The 25,103-nt window shown below is 39.8% G+C and overlaps 2 protein-coding genes across 4 annotated transcripts in view; both read left to right on the top strand.

Annotated features, from left to right (window-relative positions):
* The first annotated feature begins 320 nt into the window (after window positions 1-320).
* On the top strand, window positions 321-20,949 carry LOC137980509 (meprin A subunit beta-like). 3 transcript variants are annotated; one of them, XM_068827970.1, is made up of 13 exons: window positions 321-520; window positions 2,388-2,617; window positions 7,637-7,743; window positions 7,980-8,057; window positions 10,027-10,176; window positions 11,031-11,145; window positions 11,862-12,046; window positions 13,141-13,359; window positions 13,749-13,916; window positions 16,544-16,723; window positions 17,739-17,882; window positions 18,711-18,970; window positions 20,009-20,949. In XM_068827970.1, the coding sequence occupies exons 3-13, from the start codon at window positions 7,644-7,646 to the stop codon at window positions 20,114-20,116; spliced, it is 1,707 nt and encodes a 568-aa protein (XP_068684071.1). In that variant the 5' UTR covers window positions 321-520; window positions 2,388-2,617; window positions 7,637-7,643; the 3' UTR covers window positions 20,117-20,949. The 3 variants fall into 3 exon arrangements, with proteins under 3 accessions (XP_068684071.1, XP_068684070.1, XP_068684069.1); XM_068827969.1 differs by lacking the exon at window positions 2,388-2,617; XM_068827968.1 differs by lacking the exons at window positions 321-520; window positions 2,388-2,617 and adding an exon at window positions 7,419-7,542.
* Window positions 20,950-24,405: 3,456 nt separating this feature from the next.
* Window positions 24,406-25,103, top strand: part of LOC137980508 (XK-related protein 6-like) — a 4,674-nt gene continuing 3,976 nt past the window's right edge. Inside the window, exon 1 of the mRNA XM_068827967.1 lies at window positions 24,406-25,103. This exon is cut by the window's right edge and continues 523 nt beyond it. Within this exon, the coding sequence (XP_068684068.1) occupies window positions 24,578-25,103 (526 nt within the window). The 5' untranslated portion in view covers window positions 24,406-24,577.

Raw genomic sequence — 25,103 nt, 5'->3', positions numbered from 1 at the left:
GTGTTAATAATAATGATACGAAGAAGTGTTTCAGAAGAATCTACCTTGGTGCTTTTTACTTCAAAACCGATGAGTTGTTAATGTTTGACGAATAGTTTACGGATGTTCGCGTTGATTCGATCGACTCAAAGCCAAACAAAAATGGCTATTGCTTTCAATGCATAGTTCTTTGATCACGTGGTAAAGCAGCTATATTTTGTGCATTTTGGAAAGAAAGTGTAGCTTACGTGGTTGGCTTTGTGCCTTAATTGATAACATAGTACCAATAATATGCTATATTAAGCCACACCTCCTCATTTCAAATTAATGCAACACAAATGTCATGTCATGCAATCCTAACCTGACAACAAAACGCCGAATTCAGTTGTTACTGCTCGTTTCCGTTTGCAGCATTTGGGGACTGACTGTATTTGAAGTGTATGCTTTCAACTGAGCACAATATTCTCTGCTTGTGCTATCTTGCGTTACGTATCTTCATTTGCGTTTTAGGGAGAAGGTTGCTACGCCTTACAATTGTATGGTATGTATTTAGATAAGACAAAACGTCTTCTTTTATATTTCGACTGACTTCGAGTATCTGCCGGCAAAATATTGTCTCACAATGCAATTCGATTGTACAGTACAAAATGCATTGTCCTTTGAAAAGCTCACCTCGTAGTAACATAAGCTATTATTAACGTATGTTGCATGGAAGAAGTGTACAGAATATCAGTGGTAGTCAGGATCCTGTTTGAGCCCTGTGTCAATTTTATTGAAGATATTTTAAATGGGATTTGAGCTCTAATTTGGTCAAATGATGGCAAAATTTAGAAAGTCATTTTTTTTTTGTTCGTTACTCGCCAAACGTCCCTTTTGCCTTGTGTGCTTTTGTCTGTCGTCGCTAAAGCACTATTGTTGTCATCGAAAGGCAGGGCCAAACTCTAATAATCGGCTTTGTTTCAGTTACACCCGGCTTGGCAGAGAAAAAGATCTCCTTTGAGTGGAATACTTTTGTTTTTGCTTATTTGTTCGCTATCAATTTGCTGAGCGGAAGCCTGCTCCAATCGTTCAAATCCGGTGCTTTGAAAAACAAGAGGATCTTTCTGTCCGCGGTTTGAGCCAAGTTTCCTGCTGCGATGACATTAGATAAGACCATATCGACGCAGAAACGGCAAGCACAGGCAATTCTAAAGCGTGGTGGAGCAGTAAACTCTCGATAATTGACGCGAGTATCCCTCGTTTGATTGGCGAAATAAGCGGATTTTGCTTGGCATTCGTTTTGTTCTTGCCGCCTATTAACTAACACCCAAAATGCTAATAAAAGAATTGAAAATCTTATTAACACGTTGAAAATGTAGCAGCCACTATCCGTGACATATGATCGACCTAAAATATAATGCATGTCCAATATGAACTCCCCGGTGTGTTATAAATATAATATTGAACCCCGAAACTCCATTGAGCTTACTTAAAATTACGACTATCAATGAAATCTTTGTGACCACGATTTCCTGTTTTAAGTGACAGTTTTGGCGTGCTTCTGATATGGCAAAATAATGTGCAGCTCATGGAGTCATCTAATATGTTATTTTAGTGGCACAGCTATATCTTTTGAAGCGTTGAACACAATAGCGTGAGCCCGGAACAATTATTGTATTGTACCGTTTGTTCGCATTCAAATGTTATCGTGAAATAGATTTACAGCAATTATGACTCCTGAAATTTATCTCATTCTTAGCTTTTGCGATAATCTCATTGCTGTCGAGTGGATTTATTGGGTAAATTTTTGCCAGTACCATTCCTTTACTGTGAGTCCGCGCTGCGCTCGATAAGTTCAGTCTCTGCTCTGGCAGCCCGCTTCGTTTTGGCGGGAAACACTCGGCGCGAAATCCGAACTTACACAGGCAACAGAGCTTGGAGCGATCTTCTACCGCGGTGACAATATTATGCGAGCACACTATATACACTTCTGACACCCCCAACTTAACCAAAAGAATTGTAAACGTAATTCATAGCTTTCATGCTAGCTGTGGCGTAACTTACAATAAGTCCTTTACATCGTAAATCAGAGAGTACTTGACAATTGGCATTGATCAATAACGCAATTCTTAAATGGCACTTGCAGTGAAGATGCAATCTCATCCTCTTTTCAGCGAGAAGCCCATAGTTTTCGGCTTCTCTGTGTCTATTTCATGAAAGAAATTTAAAAGACTTCAAACATCGTTGAGTTTAGTTTCGATATTTCCTGACGTATCATACCATCTTTGCGAGCCTCTCACCAAGAGGTGGGCAAATATTAAAGGCTTCAAAGTACTGTAGACAATTAAGATATTGGTCGCACGTCATAACGCGTGTCTCATGTTTATGATTCGCTCATCGGGTTGCATTAATTTTCTCTAACGTCGTAGGAGACGGAAAGCGCTTTGAGAATTACAAACAACGTACATAATTTGTACATTTGTGCACCGTTATTTGAGGGAAAACGCTTTGCCGTGAAATCCTGAACAGTTTGCAAATTCAAAGGATAACAACCGTTAAAGAAGCAAAGATTCTTTTGGAGCCGTCGTCAAAGGTCTTCTTCCGTGTCTTGTCGGTGTACTGACTTTCCCGTAATTGATCTTGTAAGCTGTTGTATAAGGTGAGTCTTAATCTATAGAAATTAAGCTAAGTTGACCGAAATATATTGAGTTTTGTCTCAGCCATTGAATTTATCAAGCAATTTCATAATTCTTTTATGCATTATTATGGAAGAGTGCCAGTAAGGAATTTGGGACGCTTAGAATAAAACAAGTTCTTTAAAGTCAGTAGCGTGCTCCTTCAAACGGTCTCCATTTTCCATGCAATTACAACCCATCCAAAGATATTTCAAATTTTCTTCGGTTCCCCTAGTTTATATAGTCCGCAATTGGTAGTCCAGTTCCCGAGTTTGACTATTTAGGTGAATGCACTTGGCTTGTAAAACTGCTACCATTTTAAAGTTTTTTTTTCAGGAAACATAGTCCATAAAATAGCGATAGGTGCTTCAATACTGTCACATTAATTAATTTACCATGTAAAGTTGCATTGCAGTTTTGCGCAGGCCTAACGTCTTTCCACCTTGTTAGTGCTGTTAAGGTAATTCGCTATATTGGATTTTCAGGATGCCACTTTAAAACTCTGCTGTCATAATGTTATGCAAGACCTCATAGCCTGCTATCAGCATTAATTACGGTTGATCTCTCGGTTTCTGAGTTTTTACTAGAATGTACTTCGAATGGAGCTCATTTGAATTGTATGTTCTAATAATTTAAAGGGAGAAAATTCGTTTAATCAGGAAGCAACATATTTAGAAGTATGCCATTCAAATGGAGATCAATTAGGGAATGGTATTGATCTTGTTGTAAGTAAAAATTGTTTTTTCGATGCAAACGCCGCAAAAGTGATAAATGAACTGTGTTGGAAGAGTTCTCCTTACGGTTTTAATTTAGGCTGAAACGAAGTTTATTGTAAGAGTGCCTATCGATTCAATGTTCCTAGTCGTGCAAAAGTTGAAACCACGCCCAGTAGGATCCGGGAAGAATCACGCCTCGTACTTTCTAAGCCTAAGAATAAACCCGCTAACTATTAAATTGTGAGTTGATTTTCAAGGCCTTTGAAACTAAATCACTCCCGTTGTTTACGCCTTCGGGACAAAACCTTCGTGTAGGTTCAGTTTGTCTCGCTCTGATGCCATAGTTAATGATCCCTCATTGGACAATAATAAGACAAGTTATTCTGTCTTCCTCTCTAGTTTTCGGTCCAAAGTTTTAAGCTTTGCCAACTTTTCCATTTTACAATAAGTTAAATTCTAAACAAAACAAGGGGTCTTTCGATAAATTAAAGGAAAAGCAATTAATTGTCGGAACATCTGTAAACTTCAATTAATTGACATCACGGAGTTAATTGCTATAAAAGGCTTTCTTGATGACCTCATTGTGCAAAATGTGTTAGGCTAAAGTTCCCAAAGATTACACCTTTGATAAATTCCAACTTGTTTTGTGCGCATGATCAGCGACACAATAAGTTTCATAATAAACCTGAAACGTCGTGAGGGCTCACATAAGTGCGTGGCAAGCTTGCTTCTTATACTCTGAAATGCTTTCATTAGGGAGCCGGCTACAAGAACGTCACAAATTTGCATATTTACACTGATATTTAGTGGGAAAAAACAATAGCTTTGCACGCTCTGCCCGTGTGTTTTTCATCTTTGTCCATTTCTTTGCCGTCGTCAGCAAGACTACAACGTGAAATAGCCAAATTGTCAAGGACTTCTGCACTTGAGGATAAATTTTCATTTTCTCCCCTAAATTTAGTGCCGTGTCATTTTTTTTTTTTTTTTTGGAACTAACACACCCTCGTCATATCAAAAAGGTTGAAATAGTCACGAAGCGATTAAAATATCTCGACTTTATATTTTGAGATGACGTTCCCGTTGCCGTCGCTGTTGTCGTTGCTTAAGCTCCCTATTAATTCACAAGAGCAGGTCCAGGATATTTTAGTCGCGACGTTCGAGATTGCGAGATTGTCATTTCCATACTGCAACAGCGACTGAGTTCATTTAAAAGCCTTTTACACATGTCCCAACTCACTGAGTTATGATCAACCTTTAGGTGGTTTTCACGTTACGTCATCGCCCGTCATGTTGGTGGACGACAACAAACGATCTCTCATTTGCTCCTTCTGTTCGTCCACCAGCAATTGTACATTGCAGCATTGGTATCTGACTCCCTCGAGATTGGTTTGCAAACCACCTATAAGGAAACATTCCGAATTTACAGCGAATATATATCTATTCCTCCTCCACATGTTACAACTGAGTCTTAAGACATAGCTAGTAAAGTCACCCAATCTCAGCTAAGCAATTTGCCTACGTCATTAGCGTGCTCCATAATCTTATGGACGCACGCTGATGACGTTAATTTTTTAATTTTTTTCTTTATGAGCTCCTGATCATAATCAAATATATAAAGTTCGTCCGAAAAAATAGAGAAAAGGGAAAATTTTATAGACATACCAAAAGAAAAAAAGGCAGAAGAGCTACCGACGTTTGCTATGGGATTGGAGTTTTTGTGCCCCGAAACTGGAAAGAGAACTGAATGAAATTATTGAGAACGGAAGGCATTCTTAAAAAACGAAGAGTGCTATAACTGATCTGTGGGAACATTCAAAGGTAAATATTCTATTTCGTGGTAAATATAACTCACGAAATAAATTCTAACTCTATTTCACAAACACGGGCTGTAAAAATTCGTCATCTCAACTCTGCAACCGCAGCGAAGTTCTCAGTGTTCTCTCCAAAAGCTTATCAGCTGGAAGTCTTAATCTTCCAAGCCCAGACATAAAGTATTAAAAAAAACAACTCGTTAACACCCTCCAGACAACAGAATAGTTGCAGCAGCTTCGTTGGATCCCTCTTCAACAATTGCACAGTTGAAAATGTTTACATCGCAATCAGTCAAACTCGGCAAACTCCAGCGACGGTCATTGACTTAACTGATTTGATTATGAAAGGCTTCAATTTAGCTTAATTTTCTAAAATTGATTATTAAGTGATGGTTTGGTTGTTTGTCAAAATGGTTTGACTCAGTATCTTTGCGTCCATAAAGGCATTTTGACTCCTGTGATTTTTTTTAAAATTGAGCATTTATAAACGAGTGAGCGTGGGTGACATCGACGCGACGTAACGAACCCATCGAAAAGCACGTTTGTAAGCTTTCAACTGGTTTGGAGAAACTAAAATTTGATAAAATGATGTGCCAATGTTATAAAACAATTGGTTCATGGTTAGTGTTCGATAGCCGAGTGCGACTCTTACGCTTCTCGTGCTTAGCAACCTCCCGCGTGCACCCATAAATCGAGGCGCGGTAACCATGAAAACCAATTGTTAATTTCAGTCAACTACTTCCTCAGACAGATATCAGACTACATCTCGTCCGCTGTTTAAAAAAAAAAGCATTTCACATTGAATCAAATTATTGAAAGTCATTTGTATTTCTTCTACTCTCTATTTTCGAATGCCCCATAATACAATTAATTTTGTTTTCCCCTCAAATTTTGCAAAAACTATTGTTTTCAAATGTTATTGAAAATATGCAGTATCCCAAAACCATTTGGAAATCATTGTTTATGCAAAATTTGGGCGGCAAACTAAGTGTATTATGGCGCATTCGAAAATAGAGATGATATATGTACATCGTTGAGCGTTTAGATGCTGTGAAAAGCTACCTGATAAACACAAAAATTGAGGGCGTTTTCTCATACTTTACTTTAAAAGGCATTTTCGTAGGTAAAAATCCCCAGCAACTGCATTGAGAAAGTAATAGCCTTATCGATTGATAACCCAGCCAAATGCACCTATATCCAGATTATATTGCCTCGTTCCACCCGGCCATGGGAGGTTATCAATTGCCGCAGTGACTCCTCACCAGCTGTTGGATCGGGTGTCTTGATTGCCTCACCGAGATGGCTCATCCTTTCCTGAAAAAAGAGGAAAGCTATAAATAAAGTCACGTAGAGGGAGCTAGAGCTGCTAAGCAGCCAACAACGGAACTTACTTCAACGAAAAAAGAAGAGTCGTACGTGACTTTGTCGTTAATGATAATCGCAAATAGAGGGAAGACTTTACCTCTGTTTACTAGAAAGGTCATAAACAGGTCACTCAATTGATCCTATTTTTAGCATCATCTTGATGCTATAAGCTTGTTACTTGATTGTTGTATTTGGAGTGCACTAGCAAACATGCCTCTCTCTACATCGAAAAACCCTTATACAAATATCCGGATTAAGGTGTTTATTGGTGTTTTCATGAGGTCAGCTTCAATAGTCGAGATCTCAGGTTCGCATGCGCTACATATTATTTCAACAGACAAGATCATCGGTCTTGAAATTGATATGCTGGAAAAGTCTCATTGACTCAATAAGAAAGTAATGAAGTAATGAAATAAGTACCTGCTCTGGTTAAGAAGTTATCAGATAGAGGAATCGAGTTGGTGTGTGATGAAAATGTACACATCATTAGATAGTTGCGGCAAGTAGTTTGGTTTAAAATTTCGCTATGCGTCGACCAAGTTTTCCCTTTAGTTGTTCAGGCGGCCATTCCAGCTTGTCTATTGCCTCTTACGTCCACTCTCTAGGAAATTTGTCTTTTTCAGGCATGTCTCTGTCAAGCTGTGATAAATTAGTGACTTCCTATAGAGATAACACCACGTATCTTTGACTTTTCGAAAATTGGCTACAATGTTATCAAAAGTTTGTTTAAGCGAGATGCCCTCTAGTATTCACACACGAGCTATCGATAAATTGCTAAAACTGTGAAGAATTTCATGCCCTTAACTGACTGACAAACTAACGCCGGCACGTGACCGCAAATTTGCATCGATTACGTTGGATTTGCGTCAAACGACGATCACACTTCATGCGGATTCCACATCATGTAGGAAAGCACGCGACGTTTTAGCCTTTAAATAGAGCGGAACAAGGCCTCGTAGACGCATTTCAGGTTTTCTAGTGGTCAGCTAACACTCTTCGCGTTTTGGCAGAAATTAAGTGTGTTTAACTTAGTTTATGGCCTTTGGGGTTTCACAACATGAACTTTACACCGCGGTGTTGGTGTTGAACTCTTTTTTGTTTGTTTTCGCAGTTAAGGTATGGATCTGTGGAACTATTTGCTGATTCAGACGGTGATATTATTTATCAAAGGCAGTCTTTTCTCCACCTCCAGTCCCGTCAACATAAATGGAGATTCAGGTAAGTTGTGGCTATTGAGGTTCCCTGTGGCACAAGGGTAATGCTTGTTTGGCGAGATATTTAAGATGCACTAGTTTTGCTGTTCCAGTCTCATGAATCTATTTCCTACCTTAAGAACACTTAACATTCGTGGAACGCAAAGGTTGGTTAACTTTCAACTTACACAAAAATGTGATCCTAGAGTCCCGACGCTTTTTATGTCAAAGAAAGAATTTATATCCTTTTGTGTGACCTAGGGGTTCCCGTTACGTCTCATTCACTGGACGAAGAACAAGAGCTCACCGTCATGGACTGGATAAGCGAAGTGAACAAACGTAAGAAAAGCCAACAGGAAAATAATCTAGTTAATTCATTAATAAAGTGATTATCGTATTATTTTTCTTTTTTGTACGCTATCTTCCCTGAGACAAACCATGATATTTGATCAACGTTACGCTAGTCCTCCATTTGGGTACCACTGATTGAGGGAATTCTACTGATATGAGCCGTTTCCGAACGGAGCCAGTATTGCTCACGTACTGCGATTTTGTGCTTCGTCCAGCTTTGTTTACAACTAGAAAGGCCCGTTTTAAGACCGTTTTAATTCGTATATTTATCGAGGATCATTTCGTGTTTTCAGTATTGCCGCAATCGCTGAATATTAAACACTCGCAAATCAAAACACGGAGGATATTAATCCTTTATGTTAAATTATGATTTATTGTGGGAAAAACCTCTGGCGAACGACCTCATCCAAAATTAACTTAAAATCAATCGTAAAAAATAAGTTTTTTGACCCTACCCTTAGCTAAAATCGAGAGAACTAAAGAATGAGAACCATTCCTGTCGGACATCAGACTGCTACTAATTGGACTCTGAATTCGTCGAAGTTTGATCAGACAATCCTGTCAGAGGGGAAAATGTCTTATTGGCCTAAAGCAAAGTGGTGACGCAGCTTATTAATCAACAAGGCTCGCTGCTCGTTCATTGATCACCATTCAAACAAAGGAGTTAAAAACTTTCCAGTATCAATTACGACTAGCTTTGTGAACTGGACATGGCTTTGAACAGAAGTTTTGCAGATATACATTATCGATCGAGAACGTTTGATCCTCAGCAATTCCGTGTTAACGAAGATCTTCGGTTATTCTTGCCCTGAGAGCAAATTCGGAGGCTTGAAATCCTTCCTTTTTTCGTTTCTTTTTTTCTAATTCCTGAGAACGAAACTCTAGATCCTTGTAAGATTCAATAAGCTAGTTACCGAAATATTTTACTTAATTTGGTGGGTTGGCGTGATAACTCACTTAAAATAGCGGTTTACGCACTGCAAGAAATTTTGTCAAAAGCATATCCCCCACGAAGAAGATACTCACCAATAGCACTTGAAGCACTTGCATTTATCCTGATCTGCTGAAAGGAAGACCTCAGAGATCACGTTGGCTATTCAATACTTAGTGGCTTGGGTTTGAGCCGGAACCGTCGTCATGAATGCTTGCATGAGGAGGGTGGAGATTACAAGTCAACGTTTTGTCTAATCCTCTTGGATTGCTTCAAACAAAAAAGGAACTTGCGAAAAAAATTAAAATAAAAAAAAACTCGAGGTTTTAGATTTCATTCATTTGATTCCGTTTTTGCTGTTCTGGTTATGACAACGAGAATTTTAGGGAATGCGAGGACATGGGTCCCAACGATATCTTTTCAACTTCCTTTTCTCCTCGGCCATGAATTTTATCTCCAGTAAGTTGTTTCGGACTTTTCAAGATCAAGCGACTTGAAACATCGCGAGGTAATTTTAAAAAGTAATCCGAAGTTACAATTTTTATGATGTTCGTTTTGATGACCATCGTTTTCCTTGCTTAAAGCTCCCTAATCCTGCAACATTTTAAAGTAAAACTTGGGTAGAGTTCACTTTGAAGTTACGTTGAGTCGCGGGTATCATGTCGCGTGTCGCGTGTATGATAATCTGTTCTTCCTTCCTCCTTGCGTGCCAACTGACACAGAATGATTCCATGCCATGGCTAACTGGCATAGAAAACCCTGATGTGTAGAAAGAAAGCAGCAAAGTAAATGGGTGGCGCGTCCGCCGTGAGGCTGTTGTATTTCTTGAGCGCGTGCTGCATTCTCCACCACACCTTTGTCCAAAACGTGGCACGTGCGATCTGTTTGCATTGTTTGTTTTATTTATCCTTCATTGGCTGGAGGCAGCAGATTTTAGGTTGTCTACAAAGTTAATACCACCTAAAACTACATATACATCAATAACTTTGATTTAAAATTAAAATCAAATATTGGCTTTACTTTCAGCGTTTAACATCGGTCACGAAGGGGACATTGCCCTGACAGATAGGGATGGCAATGTGTACGAAAAAGCACGCGTTAGGCGTAACGCTGTTCGACAAAGAAAAAAAGTTTGGCCGAACCGAGTGATTCCTTATGAAATGGAGGAGGGATTAGGTAAGTTTTCACCTCAATAGGTTGGCTAGAACTGTTCTTTTGGGATTGAAGTTTTTATTTAAAAATATCGTGGAGCCGTGCTTTTTAGTGTTTGTCACGCTTATGTCGATTGCGTGACAAAGATTGACCAGAAAATCGTGCCGCTCGACAGACAATGGGACTGAGAACAGTCTAAAAGAATATTAGATCAACCGGCTAGGTGCACCAATATATGGCCACAATAATGACGTCATGTAAATCTAATATTTGAATGAAGTAGTTTGCAAAATGCATCCTTGACTTACATCCACGTGACCAACAATCTCTCCGGGACACAGGTAACAATAAAATTGTTGCGTTATTGCCGACACATTCAGTTAATGCAAATGAGACATCTGATTTTCGCACCAACATTGGGGCGATGAACTAAAATGAAATTTCTTTTAAGTGTTTTTAGCGGCAATTTATGACCTTTGTCTAACGTGGAGGGTGGCCCCGATTTTTGAATGTTTGTATACTCAAAAGTTTCGCTTCCAGATTCCAATATTTTAGCTTGGCAACGCTTGGCGCGATTATACAGCCGATGATATGAGCTGATAACCTTAACTAAGATGAAAACGAACTTCAATAGGTCACGAAAGTTACAGTTCACAAAGCAACCAGGTTGACAATGTCTTGAGACAAATAGTTTCATGTGCCACCATAGTTTAAAAATAGTTACGATACAAATCTCTTCAAACTAAGGTAACATCAAACTCTGTCCAAGAGCTAGATCATTTGTATTTGCATGTCACAGTCTACATCTAGCTTTGTTTCGTCCGCTGACATGAAAAAAAGGGCTGTTGTTCTAACGCTTCTTTCCTCTTTTTCCCAAGACTTGTATAAAGGGAATATCATGGCAGCCATCGAAGAATTTCACAAACACACTTGTGTCAAGTTTAAAGTGAGAACGACGGAAAGAAACTGGATCAAGTTTAGCAAGGACAAAGGGTGGGTGAAGTGCATCTCAGCAACTAAAAGTCCTTGGCCATCAAAACGAGGTTTCAGACATTTTGGAAACGGGAGGGGGCGTGGTCCATTGGTTAGGGCTGCCTCGGGTTCAAATCCAGTTCAAACTGCTGGGGCCCGTTTCTCGAAAGTCCCGAAAACGTTTCGGGCTCAAAAAGCCAATTGTGAAATGACGTTTGACGACTTAAATCCTCTCCCTTCTTGAGATACAAAGGAAATAGTCATACCCGAAAATGGCCCGTAAAGTTTCGGGACCCGTTTCTCGAAAGTCCCGAAAAGTCCCGAAAACTGCTAGCCTACTGCTAGTTAAAGTTCTTCATCAATGTTCCTGTTCAGTTTGAATTGCTGCTTTCAGAACTAGCATGATAGCTAAGCGCAAAGCATTTTTCGTCCTTTTTTAAAGAAATTAAACATGGTTTATTTAACCTTGGAGACAGGGGAACAGAGAAAAAACTTTGATTTATCAGTAATTATTCGAAAGAAAAAGACGGGTGTTTCTAAACTGGAGTCGAACTTGTAACCTTCTGATTACAAAACACTCAAAGGAACAAGAAAGCACGGAACTGAAAATGCAGGGAGAATATTCGAAATTCAAATACGGACCAACACGGACATTAGTTTTGCAAAAGTGATGTCGCGAAGACATATCCAATTTCCTTTCCTTTTAGTAAAGTTGCAATGGTTTGTTGCTTTCACAGTTGTTGGTCTTACATTGGGCGACTATACTGGCGCAAGGGATCGCAGAATCTCTCACTGGGACAGAGATGCAATAGCAAAGGAATTATCATGCACGAATTAATGCACGCAATAGGGTTTTGGCACGAGCAGTCACGTCCTGATAGAGATCAGTATGTGGAGATTATTTGGGAGAATATTGAAAAGGGTAAATATTTAGTTGAGAAATCTTCACAGAAGCGACCCTTGGTGGTCATATCTACTTCACTACAATATACGGCACTACAATATACTTGCCGTCTATTGCGAGCGCTGTATGATTGGCAAGTTTAGCGGTTGGTGCAGTAGAACCCTTGATCTTTCGTTCAATTCAATTATCTCTGAGAGGTACAGTTTTTGCTTTAAAAATGATCCTCAAGTGCATAATGAAGAGAAATGGGGGACAAAATTTAAACTGCGGGCCTTAAACTTGATCAATTAGCAAGGGGTATGGAATATTTAAAATATGGGGAAGGAAATCGGCCGGTAATTTAACTACGCGCATGAAAGGGTTGTCCTTTTTTTTCTGCAAAACAAAAGAAATCGATTCTCTTTAAGCCATATGGAGTGATAAGCCCCGGATGGACTGACCTGTCAGCAATCGATAGCAAAATCTTGCAGCTTTCTAACTCAAATAACTTCCACAAAAGATTAAGCAAAGTGTTCTAAGACCCACTCAATACAAACACCATCACCCTTGATATCTACCTTCCATATCGGCCCTGAGCATAAAACCAACGTTGTTAACGCAAAGGAAGGCCCCGTCTCACAACCGTCCACGGTTCATTACGATAACCCTATGGGACGTAAAAGAACACGCACACTATTTACAAAGAGCAAGTTATAGAGTTCCCAGTGTTGTGGTGTCTGTTGAATAGTCTATCCTTGGCTTGCACCTGACGTCATAGCGGCCATGTTTGTGTTCAGAACAATAGCGAAAAAGGCTTTTGGGAATTTAACTCTATTATTATGCAAAACGCGAGCGACATTTTGCTTTTGTTTTGCACACCAACTTTCGCTCACTGACCCTCGGATGTCGACCTGTTTCCTATTGTTGACTCTCCAGGGTCTTTGTCCCTTATTGCATAAATGAATTAAAATGAATGAAATGTTTCTCCATACCAATGTCCTTTGCGCGTTTACTGCTTAGTTTGAGGGACACCAGAGTTTGGGTCTAAACTGCCATCAAAAAAGCTTCCATCAAAATATGTTCAATTTATTTTTTAGAGTAATGATCAAAATTATGTTTGTGTGTGTCTGTAGGTATGGAAGTACAGTTTAACAGGTACAAACATTCGAAAGTGGACAGCATGGGTTTTGATTACGACTATAATAGCCTGATGCATTATGGGAAGCGAACGTTCTCCAAGAATGGCCTGCCCACTATCAAAGCACTGAACAATCAATACATGTCCCTGGGGCGGGGAGATGGCTTCAGTCAGCTGGATATCAAGAAAATGAATGCCCTGTATGACTGCAAAAGTAAGTACGTTATTGGAGCTTGTTGGTTGAAGGTTGGTCCTAGTCCCTCTTTTCTCTTCGTTTTCGTCGAGTTTGGGGTACACCCATATTAGTACGCCAACCTTGTAACAGCCGACATAGGTCTGAAATAGGGTATCTAAGGAAGGGTTTCAGGAAGCAGGCCACACACACTCCCACCCAATTTTTCTGACAATACTCCCTCCTCCCCCCCCCCCCCCTACCCCCCACTTCACCCTTTGCGGGCCGTTGCGGATGGAACTGAGACTCCTGTTGTGATCAAAATATCAAAATGACTCTTCAATTTACCTTAAGAATCTTGAATTGTCATGATTGTCACGATATGCATACCTTTCTTGTATTAATCATGCAAACGTGTTGACTTTCAATAGACGAAGAAGCGATAGGATGGAGTGAGTGGTCAGCGTACACCCCCTGTAATAGCAGATGCATGAAGTACCGACAGCGGGTATGCTTTTCGGCACGCTCACATTGTCCTGGGGCAGACTCTCATGGAATCCAAACCGATCGAATTAAATGCACCAGCGAGGAATGTTACGGTAAGTTTTAAATCCGGGTGAGACACTGTTGTGTTTTTCCGATGTGTGTTAATAAAAACAGTTGCATAGCCCCTATAAATTTGATTTTGAGCGTCAGGATGCACTGTAGTATCACGTGACTTTTATGTAAACAAACCGCGAAAGTTCGGACATTCGAGCGGATCGGGAATATAACACATAGTGAGATAGCGAGGCGAGCGGATATGAAATGTTAGTTCTTTTTGTGTGGAACTTTGTAATGATCCAACAGAGACACTAGTTACTTCGATGGTTAGGATTTGGTGTGGAGCGCGATAGTTTTACACTCCTATTTCGACAGGATTTACGGGGGTGAGTCAGGTTTTTTCCATCTTTGATCGCTAAACGGAGGGAAGCGAAATGCATTTCTCCTCGCATGATGTTATTTACGAATTTACCTTTGTGAATGAAAATTGTCGTCGTATATATGGTCGCATTCCACACCAAATCCTAACCATCGAAGCAACTAGTGTCTCTGTTGGATAATTTCAAAGTCCCACACAAAAAGAAACTAACATTTCATACCCGCTCGCCTCGCCATCTCACTATGTGTTATGTGTCCGATCTGCTCGAATGTCCGAACTTTCGCGGTTTGTTTACAGAAAAAAGTCACTGATACTACACGTGAAAGCTAACGCTCAAAAGGTGAATTGTTTGATCCTTATTCCGGTTGTATTTTGACCGTATTAAGTGCTTTGAGGTACTGTCTATATCCACTTGTCTTACTTTTAATCGCTTTAGCCTCGGCTTTTTTGAAAGGCTAAACGCACTCTTCATTATTTTGTCGTTTTATAACCTTTCATCGACTACGGAACAGGAAGTTGGTAAACGAGGCGGAATGCAATTAAGATTTTTGCGGTGTAAATCCTTTTGTCAGCTGCTGAGTCGCGCGTTTCCTTTCTTGACATGGCATCTTTTCAAGAACGTATTGAAAAGAAAAAAATCAATGCAATAATACTTCATCTTCGATCCAGTTTCTTTGTTTCGCGTTGTCCTGAAAGCAGTTATCATTTTTTTTTTTGCACGAAGGTTTTTCCCAGTGTGACCTCTATCATGAAGGATGACGATCTTAAGCAGAACGTCGAGAGAAAAACAACGAAATTCCAATATTGCAAACCATTTCCCCAATCGCTTAGCGACCTTCGAACTTGAATAAGTCCGTATTCCACTGTATGTCGTACATGTTATGAACAGTTCGCAACACTCTGTCGAACAAAGACTTAACCATGAGTGACTTTAAGAGGAATGGAATTCTTTTCCTGTGAACACGAAAACTTGACAAATGATTCATTTGAAGGGGCGTCATCGCGTTCGCCGCTAAAATCTAGATCACGACTTCCTGGCGTGGGGCTAAAAACAAGAGATAGAATTTCTTTCCTGTGAACATTGAGCTAAAGTTAATTAAAAATAATTGGTATTAAAAGGCGCCACATCACGAGTTGTAAATCTTTCAGCTTAATCAAAAATAACCCACGCATTCCTCTTGCACGTCAAGACTAACACGACAACTAAATAGATTGTTTTCTGCTGTTACCCAATTTGGCACAGCAACCTTTCGTACAGGGCGTAAGGGTGCGGCTTGTTGGTTTCGCTAAATCACTCAGAAAAGGAAGTTTTAATAAACGAGAGCAAAATCTTCCGCCTTGACCTCTGGCCGACGAAATTAACGTATCTTTCGGTCCTCGAATAAGCAAAGACCGCCGACAATTTACATGTAGTTTAGCTGGTTTGAAGTGATAGTGGTACGGGTTAGATAAGAAAAAATAGACCCGTGTAAAGCATGGTATCACTGCGGAACGCACTGGAGACTCTAGATGGAGACGCTCAGGTTGCCTCGAATATTTTAAAATAACTATTGATATACTACTGATGGCTGCAACTTTCTAAGCTGCATTCAAGGCAGTTACAGTAAAATATTAGTTTTTGTCCAAGGATTATTTTATTGAGACACTTCCGTGAGACCTTGGTTGGCCACAAGGCTGAAGTTTCGTTCGAGCTCATATTTCAGAGACGCACTCATCGTGCAAATAGATCTGTTAAATTACTTTTCCGGTAAGTATAAAATGCAGACTACAGACAGATTGCAGATTGCAGATTGGGTTTAAAATGCAGACTGGGGTCTAAATTCTCGCATTGTTTTAAAACTGTTCAAAAAATATGAGTTCCACTTAAAAAATCTAGTCTGTTTCATTTTCTTAGCTCGAAGCGGCCTCTCTCGTTTCAAAAGTTTTCCGAAATCGGTCCCGCAGATGTTATGAGGACACAATTGAAGGTTTTCACAGTAATGTCATCACATTCTAGAGGTGTTTTGTTGTAATGCACAGACCTGAGAATTCGAGAATTGATTTATGAATTTGTCTCCTACAACATTCCAACGTTTTTTTCATTCAACAGTTTTGATTTAACTTTTTTGTTGAGGGTCAGTGAAAACGATCTTTCGCAAAAATCTGGAACATGTGCGAGCAAAGCAACTGATGACGTGTTTTTTTTTTTTTTTGACAACCGGCAATCATCAGAAGGCTTAAATTCGAATTCCCTTTAGGTAATCTGCAGTCTGCAGTCTGTAGTCTGCATTTTACACTGACCGATTACTTCTCCCTTTGTTTCAGCGCCCGTCAACGGAAACTGGGGACGATGGGCAGAGTGGGAACCCTGTGACAAACCTTGTGGATACGGAAAACAGAAACGAAGGAGAGCATGCAGTGACCCTGCTCCTAAATATGGCGGGGAAAGATGCCGAGGCGCGGACACTCAGTTTCGGATGTGTAACATGATGGCCTGTGTTGCAAGTAAGTAAACGAAGTGCCATGCGCAGCAAAAGTCAGGAAAGCGGAGAGCGAGGAACTGCTTTCGCCTTACCAATAGTTTCACGAACACTGCACAGCATGTTTACAGTACAGAAGGTTGGTCCCAGGCCTGGGTACTTAAACTAAAAAATCAGGATCGCGATCACTTCTTTGCAAACGCTAAGAGAAAGCCTAACCACCAGCTTATTGATTAGGAATATGTACGCGTGATTCGTACTTGCAGGAAACCCTTTTTCGGGATTACTTACCTTACCATTTCCCTTCGATTTGGGACATCGAAGGGAAGATCGATTCTTTGGCGTTATGTTTTAGCCTGTGCTCAAATGGCTTCAGTTCACATTTAGTTACAAACCGACATAAGCATACCAGCACCGTGAAGCTAAGGTACTGATCAAGTTTAAGCCTAAGCTCCCATGAGGCTCCTGTACGTCAGTGACAGAGCATCCGAACTTTGATGGAAAGGTTTACCTTCTTTTTTTTCTGGGTATCCCCGAATAGAATAAATACTTATTTCTTACATGCAGAGAGTCGTTGACAGAGTCATTGTTCTTCGCTTCCTTTTGTGTCCGAGATGCTTTTATCCGTGCATTCGCATGGGTGTTTGATTCTGAGGCCGATGATACACGGTTCAACATTTGTTGATCAACAAATGTTGCAGCTCTTGTTTAACAAATGTTGAACAGTGTGTCGTGTCATGTTGAATTTTGAAATATGCCATTCAACACGTTGAATGTTGTTGAACGATGTTGAACGAAAATAGAGACCAGCTCTATTCCGTTCAACATGCACGTTTGTGCAACATTGTTCAACATTTGTTGAGCAACAAAGGTTGCAAGTTGTTGAACCATGTATCATTGGCTTAAGAGAAAACCAGGATTTTAAAACCGCTGCAGAGAATCGCATTAGGAGTTACACCAGTTATTTTCCAGCTTATGCCTCTAGCAAGGGATAGAATGATCAAAGTTATGATTGCAAGGACGAAAATTTGTTTCTTTAGACTCCGTTGATTGTAATTTTAACAAAGACTACTGTCACTGGACGAACGCATGGAGCAGCACACCATCATTCAAGTGGTATCGTCATACAGGTACCACTCCCAGTAGAAATACAGGACCAAGCGGAGACCACGGCACAAAGACAGGTGAGAATTGTTTCTCTCGCTACAGACGTGTTCGTGAAGATACACGAAAGCCATTCTCGTAGTTAGCAAATTAAACTGCACCTTGTCGTAATTTAGTCGACAAGCCGGGTGGCGTAATCTATTCGGCCTTACCTGATTCAACCAACAGAGGTGCGACACAGTTTTTTCGGCAAGTTGCTGTAACAAGAAAAATCATTAACATCCCCACGTCAGCTTGAATGAGGACGATAAATCATACGTCCCATCTATTAACAATTTCTCTTAACATTGCGGAGTTACGCAACGCAGTAACGACCACGACAAAATACGGAACGTCATTTTAGAATCCAAATTAGTATAAGATTAGCATTAGCATTTTTTACAAGACCTTCGCCTTTTAAATGTGCAGCGACTCTCCTTTATTGTCCAGTGCTCTAGTCCGTCGCATTTTTCTGTTTGTAATCTAGTCAATTCATATCACTGTTTAGAAAAATGTACAGGCACGTGATGCATGTGCCACACGCGCATGTAAGTGCAGAGTGTGCAGAGACCCATTGTTTTTGCTCATCAAATCCAAACGGTTTTGTGGTGTTATAGCTGCCTTTGGTGTCGTCATGTGTATGCTCGTTTTAGGAACCCTCATACATCTTGAAAACTCTAGGCTTCGGTGTGTGTGTGTGTGGAAGGAGGCATCCACAAGCAATTAAAACAAAAAACAAAAGAGAATATTGTAGCTTTCCGTAGTCTTCATAAGCTCATAGTGGGCGGCCATCAAATGGTATTTATCCATACATCCGAAAGTTCGTTCAGTTGTTTTCGTTGTATTGACCTACTATCATTTTCACTTAGGTCATTATCTGTACATCGAGTCGTCGTACCCTGCAAGATTTGGCTACAAGTCTCAATTGATGAGCCAATCATTTGAACCAACAGAGGCGCAATGTCTAAGCTGGTGGTACAGCATGTACGGCAAGACCGTGGGCTCACTTAACGTCTATCTCATAGATAGCAGCGAGGGGACGAAGACACAGCTCTGGTCAAGAACGGGACAACAAGGAAAAGATTGGCAACAATCGCATGTTTCATATACTTCCGAGTCAAAATACAGGGTAATTATTTAAACGGCTTTCACTGCACCTTATCTCGTTCCAAGTCGCCCTCTGCTTTTTTTTGCTTTTGTTTTTGTTTTTTTCGTTTTGTTTTGTGAGGTGCAAGGGATGATAGAAAGGAGACAAGCGAGGGAGGACTTCGAGCTTGACATGATGTTCTGAGGATCGTAGAATGTATTTTTAATGTCTTCAGCGCCTTCACCTCCGATTTTCTTAGAAACTAAACGAGCTACTTGCAACGATTATTCAGTGTTTGGCTTAATTTGTTGCTTTGTGTCGTTGGAGCAGCAAAGAGATCACCTGACTCACCTGACATCTTTGCAAAAGGACTTAAGCAATAATAATAATAGAGCGGTTTTCAATTGAGTGTCAAAAGTAATTAGCGAATTGCTTCGGTTTTGCATTTACTTCAAACAGTGATTGGTTCAAAGTTGTCGCGCCATTTTTGCAACCAATCAGACGTGAAACCAAAACCAATCGTGGCTCGCACGTGCACATTTTCCCGCGCTTTGTGTCGGCCATGTGTAATTACTTCAAGTTTTGATTGGTCTACTGGATTGTCTCCGTCCTTTTTGATTGGCCAAAGTAATTACTTTGGTTTTGGTTTTACGACACTCAATTGAAACTTGCTCTAATAATAATAATAATAATAATAATAATAATAATAATAATAATAATAATAATAATAATAATAACAATAATAATAATAAACTTTAATTGTCAACTGTATTTCGCGCTTTGGCTCTAATTGGGGACACCGAGCAGAAATTAAATCAAACAACTAATACAAAATCACAGGTTGGAAAATTGCGCAGTGTAACGGTGCCTTGAGGCTCGACCCTTTATGAGTACTTACAAATGTCCTTGGTTCCTCGTATTTATTTCAAAATGTTGTACTCTTGTATTTTTTGACAAAGTGGCGATATTCCCTTGCTCCTCTAATTCCTTGGTGTTCCTTTAGAATGTAAAGCATCTGATTCAGAACTTTATCAACCATGCAGGAAAACACGAACAAATTTTGTTGTTGACTCGTTTCAGATTGTTTTTGAGGGCACGAGGGGTCGAGGTTACACTGGGGATATCGCGCTAGATGACATTCAGTTTTTAAAGGGCTCCTGTGATGCGAATGGCTTTGTCAATTTTTAATTGATGGACGACAATTCGATGCAAACTTCGCTCACCGTTGGAGGCGGGCTAGGAGTCTTCAAGTTCAAAAAAGTGGAAAAGTGGAAGCCGACCTTATGCAGTGTGTTGTCATCGCGTCTACTAACATCTAAAGGCATGGCTACCTACCAAGAAAAACATTGATAAGCAAGGCAGATTTTGGTTTGGATGCATCAGAAGACACGCTTGGAAGCATCATTCTCTTCAGATTCTCGGCTCCTGGACAATCGAAACGCCTGGTAAACAGTAAATATTCAACCTCGCCTTGCCTTTTGGTCTCAAGTACTCGCTTTTTTTTTTCAAATGTCATCCAGGGAAATATATCTTTGCGCACGTGGCTCCCAAAAGAAGTTTCCATTTTGTGTAAGATATCACAGTCAATATAACAGTATGCTTGATCGTAACAGTGTCAACATTGGATAAAATTAAGGAAAGTTTTACTTTCAATTTAACAAAAAACTTTTCTCTGCACTGTCGGGTACCGGCTGCATACCGCTGGGGAAAAGCCCTGCGATGGGCCAGCATTCCGTCCGGAGAGGGGTGGAAGTAGTAATACTCTCACGTTACTTGAAACCGCGATAAGGCCTCCGGCCGTGTGAGTCCCAGCCGCTTGCGTGCAAATTTGCCTTTCCTCAAACAGAATTATCGCTTTTTACGTAACTATCGCTATTCACTTCATTATAGCTATGTTGACTGTTTGCAAACATTGATTTCAAAGTTCGTTTTATTTTAATTTCCCCAACCACCGAACAAAAGACGTCATCGTTTCCTTAACAGCCAATAAACCTCTCGTCGGCACATCAATGACAAGGGAGGGGGGTGGGGGGGGGGGGGGGGGCCAAGCGTCGAACAACTCTACCCTCTGCTGATTTGGGAAGAAGAGAATGGGAGATTTCCATTATAACCTTCTCTTTTTGGCAAATGAGATGCCGCCCTTTGCAGGATAATATTCTCAAGACCTATTACAAAATAAAACTTTGGCGAACTTTGGGATGTATTAATACATGTATATTTGTACAAACAAGGAGAATTTTTTTCTTTTAATGTCAATATTGTAAAATTAATTAAGGTTTACTTTTTTAACGTCATTCGGTGTTTGGTTGGGTGAAGGGCTGTCTAGATTTTCTTCTTTTCAGTAAATAGCACAATTGTCAGGGGCACCCTACGTCAATTTTCGGAAAATGCCTGTTCGGAAGACAATTTAAGATCTAGAATTTTCGGAACATTTGTTGTAAAATTTCTTGCTTGTCTGCCTGTCCTAGGATTTTCGAACATCTAAAAATAGTATAATTACCCACTTTAAACGAATTTTTACCCTAAAAAGGTCACCTAGAACTTTCGAGAGCCTTTTTTCTATAAATTTCCGATCACTAGACTTTCAGCTAGGAAATTAGAACAGATGAAAAACTTTTAAGAGTTAAAAATATGCCCATATCTACCGTTTAAATACTAAAATAGTGTTTTTGAACTATATTCTCGTTGGGTGCCCCTGAATTGTTTACTGAGGTGGAGATCGAAGTTTCGTCTTCCTACGCTTATTGGTTGGCCTAAAAACTTCATTGTGCCTTCCCAACCAATGGGAAGCAGGTCCAAAACCGATTTCCCACTCTCTGAATGGAAGAGACACGTAATCGGTCTGATTCTTATTGGCTCATCGCGCACTCTGCGCCTAGCTCCAATAACTTAGATGAGTCATTTGATTTTGTTTTACTGGACTCAACCATAAAAAGCTTTTGTTTTCCTGATTTTTGGTATTTTCAGACTTTCCTTTTGCTCTTTTCAAACATGTTTTAGAGTATCTCCATGACTTTCTTTTAAATAACACCCTTACTTTATTAGACAGCACTAGATATTCTTTGAACTTGATATCTTGACCTTATAGATGCCATTAATGAAATTTGTAGATAGGGGTTAATCGCTTCAGCGTTTATGTATTAAGCATAGCAAACATTTGTCAAAAAAGGTTCTCTAGTTTATTGCATTTAATGTATTTTTTTTAAATCGTAGCGGACGATCGCAGTCTCTATCCACTTGGGATCGCCCCATTGAAACTAAATTGGATTCGGGAAAAAGGAATCCTGGGTTTTGGAATCCCACAAAAATCTGAAATCTGGTCTCGTCGGGAAACAGAAGGCTACCAATCTGGAATCTGGAATTCTGATCTTGTAATCTGGAATCCACAGCGGGGATTTCAGTATCCAAAACTGTCTTGGATTACTGTACATAAGGCAAAATAGGGAACCGCGTACTAAACGACGTCGTTGATAGCATGGAGAGTGTTACTTCCACAACAGTGGCTCTGCACGATCTGAACAATCGCAATCAATTTTTTCATTTTCCTCGTCTTCTTAAAAAGGACGCGAAATGAATAAATTGTAGTTTCCTTGAGAATTCGTTTTTTCCACCTTGGTCCGACCGTCTTTATACCAGTTTATTTAAGAACTATTCTACGAGGGCGCTCTGGATATGAAGTGATAGATAACCGCGTCGCGTTGGTTTTAATAATTTTATATCCAGAAAGCCCGAGTAGAATAATTGTTTTATTAAAAACTCCAGGATTAACAACTATTCCACTGAAGCATCGATTTCTGCCCCGGTCAATTACGGCCTAAAATTGCTTTTGTCGGCCATTTTTTTCCAGAGCTGCAAAAATGTCTTCAGCTCGCTTTATTGCTGACGCGTTCCTTGACCATATTAGGTACAGCAGGTATATGAACTGAGAGCTTGCGTCCGGCGAGCCAATGAAAGTGCTGGAAATCTGATATCCGTAGTTCAGTTTTTAATTATGTATGGTATTTCTACCCACATATCAACTATACCATTTACTCGAATTTGTATTTTGGAATGACATCAACGCAGTCGTTTGCTATCGTCAACGTAAGCTTCCGACTTAAAAATCTACGAGTAGTTCAAAATACTAGAATTCTATCCGAACGAAATGGGTTTTTAATGAAAGTAGCAGAGGAATGGTAACTGATTTATCCGTTAAATTAATGAAGGTGGTTACTTGATTAGCAGGAATATTTATAAACTTTATTTATCACAAAAAAAGTGTAAAAGAATTATTTATGTTTCTTATTAAACACTGTAAAGAAAACTCCTTTGAATTTTCTGCTTTGTTGTCACGCAATTCTAAGTCACATGGTTGGTAATGTCACAACACATGCTGATCGCGCGACACTCCTAATTGCGTGACACACTTCAAAGAACAGACCCTGGAAGAATTGGATATTCCGATTCGGTGGAGTCCAGAGAAGGACAATTGGGATCACTCAAGGTTTCTGGGAAACCACAAGTGTTTCGAAACCTGAGTGAAATAATCTTCAGAGTCACTTAATACGCTCAAATAAAGTGGCGGATTGCTTTGTTAGTCAGTTTTGAGACAAGTAGAGCAATAGCCTGACTACCTTATTATAGGAAAGTAACGCTCCATGAAATTAACGCGAATCGTTGAATGTAGAGCGTTATTCCGCGATGTTAATTAAGTGCAGCGTTAATTTCCGCGCTCCTAATTTCTATCTATTTTAACCCTAATTTTGAAACATTTTCAGATATTATGACACCCAAAAAAACAATAAAATAACGCACAAGCTTTCTTTCTTTCCGCTAACCCGTACATAAGTAGAGTTTGTTTGAGGACTGTTTTGTTGATAAGAGGACTCCGTTTTTTCAGTGATTTTTTTGCATCCAATGTTACATGAATTTGTTTCAGTGGTCACCACCAACTGTGTCTCAATCGCGTTCTTTCCATTGTGAAATTCTACATCCTCCTTCGCGTTCTTTCCAATACTTAATTTCATGTGGTGTTAATTTCTCATAACAAGGTGAACCTAATCTTAAATGGCCACTTGCGACCGTATTCAAACTCGTTTCAGTCATAATTATAAGTTTTAAATGTATATTCTATCAAGGATCTATTTGCTTTTTAACTGAAATTTTTTTCATATGATTACCTTCTCAAATTAAGTCTTTTATCCCGCGGGATTGCCATACAAATCCTTATATTTTTGTCGGCCATGTTGGTTGTTCGTCACACCGAGCTTAGGGCGCCTCGACGGCTTTCACTCTTCCCGTTGGATAAGGCAAATGTGTTCATTTGAAGAATACACTTTTCCCTTTAGACCGAAAGGCATGTGTTTGTACTATCTATCGACTGCGGAGAGCAACTTCAGCGATTGGTGAAAGAAGACTGTCACGCACGCTGAGTATTTTTTGCAGTCGTAATCATGTAAATAAGCATGAGTCATCATATTACTTATGGCAACCTACGCAGGAATTTTTGTTTTGTTTCGGTCTCAAAGGGACTTTCCCATGAGGAATGATAATTTATTTCAGGAGAATGTTAACTACGTACAAGGATTTATCCGTATTAATGCTCGTGATTAAATGCATGCCTGATTTCACCGTGCGTCCAATATTAAACGCAAGAACGGCCTTCTTAACATGACCAACATGGATCAGTCGCCGCTTCAACTTCGGGAATTAGGCCTGAAATTAAGTGAAGAACAGAGGAAAAATGTAAGAGCTCTGAGACGTCAAATTTCACGTCCTTCCACGAGGAATTTAGACGACGAAAACATTGACAATGATATCGTAGCAAGTTTGAGAGAAGATGAGCTTCAACTGCTTCGTGATGTGGTGCAATCCTTTAAAACTTACGAGACGGTTTCCGCGGAAACTATCGGAGATGAAGTTGATGGTATACGTAGGAAAGTGAGAAAAGGCTGGTCTGTTGATAGTAATTATCCTTCAAGTCCTGAAGACGGAAATTTTGTCAATCCTGCGCGATTTTACGTTCGTGTTACGAAGGAAGATGTTGAGGCTCTTGAACAAGTGTGCATGGAATTAGATAAAGAAGAAGCTGCCGAAAAAACTAATAAGAACCCATTTTGCAACAACACTCAGCCGTTGTTAAATGGTTATGAAAATAATCACCAGAGTTATGGTCTGAGAGTGGCAATTACTCGGC

Source organism: Montipora foliosa, chromosome 12 (genome assembly GCF_036669935.1).
Source record: "Montipora foliosa isolate CH-2021 chromosome 12, ASM3666993v2, whole genome shotgun sequence".
Classification (NCBI taxonomy): domain Eukaryota; kingdom Metazoa; phylum Cnidaria; class Anthozoa; order Scleractinia; family Acroporidae; genus Montipora; species Montipora foliosa.
Note: the sequence above shows the minus strand (reverse complement) of the source record. Positions and strands in the feature narration are given on the sequence as shown.